The sequence below is a fragment of the Myotis lucifugus genome, unplaced genomic scaffold (genome assembly GCF_000147115.1).
Source record: "Myotis lucifugus unplaced genomic scaffold, Myoluc2.0 scaffold_353, whole genome shotgun sequence".
Taxonomy (NCBI): Eukaryota; Metazoa; Chordata; class Mammalia; order Chiroptera; family Vespertilionidae; genus Myotis; species Myotis lucifugus.
This window is the reverse complement of record NW_005871401.1, coordinates 16,731-21,282: the sequence shown is the minus strand read 5'-3', so window position 1 is coordinate 21,282 and position 4,552 is coordinate 16,731. Positions and strand designations below refer to the sequence as shown.

At 44.9% G+C, this 4,552-nt stretch overlaps 1 protein-coding gene across 1 annotated transcript in view; it reads left to right on the top strand.

Moving 5' to 3' along the window:
* Nucleotides 1-237: 237 nt before the first annotated feature.
* LRIT3 (leucine rich repeat, Ig-like and transmembrane domains 3) overlaps nucleotides 238-4,552 on the top strand; it is a 19,355-nt gene continuing 15,040 nt past the window's right edge. Inside the window, 1 exon segment of the mRNA XM_023764847.1 lies at nucleotides 238-682. Within this exon segment, the coding sequence (XP_023620615.1) occupies nucleotides 238-682 (445 nt within the window).

The following is a 4,552-nucleotide window of genomic DNA, read 5'->3' as shown; positions in this document are numbered from 1 at the left end:
TTTTTAACCTATAGAAATGGCCATTTCATATGGTTTAACATAGAAGAAGATAATGATAACAAATTATTAATGAACAGGTCAGCCAGGCTCCACAAATATTTTGTGAAAACCAGTAAGGAATTTTCAGTTGATGCATGTTTCAAATAAACATTGTTTTTTCAAATGGGTCTCGGGACGCAGGTTTCCTCCCACTGCTCTTGTTGTGACACTAGGTCGGTGCTGTGTAATGACCTGGATATGAACGAGCTCCCCCTGAACTTCCCCACGGACACTGTGAAGCTTCGCATAGAGAAGACCGTCATCCGCACGATTCCCGCCGATGCCTTCTACTACCTGGTGGAGCTCCAGTACCTCTGGGTGACTTACAATTCTGTTTCCAGCCTTGAGGCCAGCAGCTTTTACAACCTGGGGCAGCTGCATGAGTTGCGCTTGGATGGGAATTCTCTAGCTGCCTTCCCTTGGGCATCTCTGATGTACATGCCCCATCTAAGGATCCTGGATTTGCACAACAACCAAATAACAAGTGTGCCAAATGGGGCAGCCAGGTACCTGCAGAACCTCACCTACTTGGATTTATCAAGCAACAGACTAACCACACTGCCACCAGAATTCCTGGAGAGCTGGTCCCATGTACTTACAACACTGTCCAGAAGCCGGAAGCTTTCACCAAGAATTGTTCTTGGTAAGCTCACAAGCCTCTGCTCCCCTCAGGTCCAGATAATTTGCTCAGCATATTGCTCAGTTGTGCAATCTTTTCATGTTTTTGAGTTTGGTTTCTTACTCTGTACTTGCACTTTGCATGGAATAACACTTCATCAGTTGACCTAAGTCAATTTACCCATCTATCCTGGGTAGGTATAATGGTTGTGTGTGTGTGTGTGTGTGTGTATGTGTGTTCTGGTGTGTTGAAGTTGGGAGGAGAGTTGGCTTCATACACTCAGAGACTAATGCTGCTATTAGAGAGCCTGGAGCTGAGTGACAAAATCCACCAACCTCCGCTGGTTCTTCTGAGCACACTGATGCTCCATCTTGCCACGGTCAACCTTCTGCTCTGGTCTCTTTTCAACCCTTCATCAGCTTCTCCAGGAGGGGAGAGGGGCATCGCCATCTGTATGAGGTGGCAGCGGTTTAATTAGTTAGGAAGGATAGTAGCCAAATTTTTGTAATCTAAAAAGAAATGATGAAGATTCCAGTTATTTTACTGGCCCCAAATAGATCTCCTAATGCGCATAGTCTCTTAGTTTAGTTGTGATTAGTTTTATATATTTCAATCTTGACTTTGTTTAGGTTCTAGGAATATTTGCCTTGGGTGTTTATTTTTATTTTTAATTTAAAAAATCTATATTGTTGAGATTATTACCTTGTCTCCCCCCCCGCCCCCACACCCATTGCCTTCCTCCATCTGGATCCTGACACACATCAGGCTTTCACCACCCTATTGTCTGTGTCCATGGGTAATGAATGTATGTATTTAAGTTCCTTGGTTAATCTCTTCCTGCTCCCCCTCTCCCTTCCCTCTGAGATTCATCAGTCTGTTCCATGTTTACATGCCTCTGGTTCTATTTTATATGTCAGTTTTTTTGGTTCATTAGATTCCTTGTTCATTTATTTTTATTTTCAGATTAATTGTTGATAGATATATATTTATTGCCATTTTATTGTTCATATTTTAAAATCTTTTTTTTCATCTTCTTCTTAAAGAAGACCCTTTAGCCGAAACCGGTTTGGCTCAGTGGATAGAGCGTCGGCCTGTGGACTGAAAGGTCCCAGGTTTGATTCCGGTCAAGGGCATGTACCTGGGTTGCGGGCACATCCCCAGTAGGAGATGTGCAGGAGGCAGCTGATCGATGTTTCTCTCTCATCGATGTTTCTAACTCTCTATCTCTCTCCCTTTCTCTCTGTAAAAAATCAATAAAATATATTTAAAAAAAAGAAGACCCTTTAACATTTCATGTAATATTGTTCATATTTTTAAATCTTTTTTCTTCTTCTTAAAGAAGACCCTTTTTTTTTTTTTTTAAAGAAGACCCTTTGACATTTCATGTAATACTGGTTTGGTGGTGAATAACTCCTTTAGCTTTTTCTTGTCTGTGAAGTTCTTTATCAGACCTTCAATTCTAAATGATAACTTTGCTGGGTAGAGCAATCTAGGTTGTAGGTCCTTGCTATTAATCACTTTGAATATTTCTTGCCACTCTCTTATGGCCTGCAAAGTTTCTGTTGAGAAATCAGCTGACAGTTGTATGGGTGCTCCCTTGTAGATAACTAACTGCTTTTCTCTTGCTGATTTTAAGATTCTCTCTTTGTCTTTAACCTTTAGCATTTTAATTATGATATGTCTTGGTATGAGCCTCTTTGGATTCCTCTTGTTTAGGACTCTGTGCTTCCTGGCCTTGTATGTCTATTTCATTCATCAGGTAAGGGAAGTTTCCTCTTATTATTTTTTCAAGTAGATTTTCAATTTCTTGCTCCCTCTCTTCTCTTTCTGGTACCCTCATGATGTGGATGTTGATATACTTGAAGTTGCCCCAGACTCTCCTTATACTATCTTCATATTTTTGGATTCTTCTTTCTTTTTGCTCTTCTGAGTGGGGTTTTTTAATTCTTCCTCATATTTCCAAATCATTGATTTGGTTCTCAGAATCCCCTATTGAATCCCTGTAAATTATTCTTTATTTCAGTTAGTTTATGCTTAATTTCTGACTAGTCCTTTCTTGTCTTTGAAATTCTCACCAAGATCCTTGAAAGTCTCACTAAGTCCTTTGAAGCTCTCATTAAGATCCTTGAGTAACCTTATAACCTTGTTTTGAACTCTGTATCCAGTATTTTGCTTGCTTACATTTTTTTCATTTGTGACATGTTTCTTTGTCTCTGCATTCTGGTTGCTTCCATGTTTGTTTTTATATATTAGGTAGAGCTGCTATGTATCCTGGAATTGGTAGAATGGCCTTATGTAGTAGGCATCCTATAGAGCCCAGTGGCTCAGTCTTCCCAGTCACCTGAGCTGGGCCCTCTAGGTGTACCCATGTGTGGCCGTGTGCACTGTTGTGTTGTAGTTGAACCTTGATTGCTATTTGGTCACTGGGAGGTATTGACCCCCAGGCCAATTAGCTATGAGGACCAGCTATGATTATAGTGCAAGAGCTGCTGTGCAGGAGACACCCCTATGGAACAGGACTTGCTTCAGTGGAGCTTTGGTGCTCTCCAAGTCTGCCCCTTAAATGGGTCATACGTGGATGTGGTAGGGTTGTAATCTGGCATAGTCTGAAGCTGACCACCGGGTGTACTGGCTCTGGGGCCTTACAAAATCAGCTACTGCTTGTGCCCTGCATGGGGCCACCTGGCACAAGCTACAGAGTGATCTGCAGATAGTTACTACTTGTGTTGGGCTTGGAGGTGCCCCAGAGAGGCCAAGCTATGAACCAAGGCAGGCTGCTGCTAGTGCCTGGCCTGGGGCCACTTATCAAGAGGTATGGGACATGCTGATGCCAGCTGCTGCTTGTTTGAGAGATTTTAGGAAAGTCTGAAGCCTGAGCAAGGATAGGCCATTCATATAGAAAAACCACTGCAAACAGCTTGGGTGAGGTGGGGTCTAAGGGAATCACAAGGTCTGGGTGAACAGTGTGGGCCAGAGACTCAGATATGGTGACAGCCTGTCAGCACTGTGGTGGGAAAGTCTCAGCAAAGGAACAATGACTTCTTCTAGTACCTTTGTCTGGGAGTAAGTTTTTGATCTGATGCCAGACAAATTAGTTCCTCCCTGTATGTCCCTGGATCCTTTAAGAGCTGATGGGGCTCAGAGGGAGTGAGTCCAAGTAAATCTATGCTCTGGCCCTTTAAGGGGAATGCCTGGTTCTCCAGCAGCCTCTGTCACTCAGCCACAATTCCCGCTGGTTTTTATAGCCCAAAGTTATGGGCACTTCTCTTCCTGGCATTGGAACCCTGGGCTGGGACCCCTTGCTTCTCAAGAGACATCTTCACAGCCAAGATAGCCCTCTCGATTAAAAAAAAAAAAAAAAGCCATGCTTGGGTGTGGGACCAGCCTTTTACATGCCTCTGCTCCTCTTACCAGACTCAATGTGCTTTATTCTTTAACTAGAGGCCCAGTGCACAAAATTTGTGCACCGGGGGTGTGTGTCCCTCAGCAAAGCCTGCACCCTCTCCAATCTGGGACCCTTTGAGGGATGTCCGACTGCCCATTTAGGCCCGATCCTGGTGGGATTAGGCCTAAACGGGCAGTTGGACATCCCTCTCACAATCCAGGACTGCTGGCTCCCAACCGCTCGCCTGCCTGCCTGCCTGATTGCCCCTAACCGCTTCTGCCTGCCAGCCTGATCACCCCCTAACCACTCCCCTGCCGCCTGATCAACACCTAACTGCCCTCCCCTGCAGGCTTGGTCGCCCCCAAATGCCCTCCCCTGCCAGCCTGGTCACCCCAAACTGCTCTCCCCTGCCAGTCTGGTTGCCCCTAACTGCCCTCCCCTGCAGGCCTGGTCCCCCCCAGCTGCCCTCCCCTGCAGGCCTGGTCCCCCCCAATTGCCCTCCCCTGCTG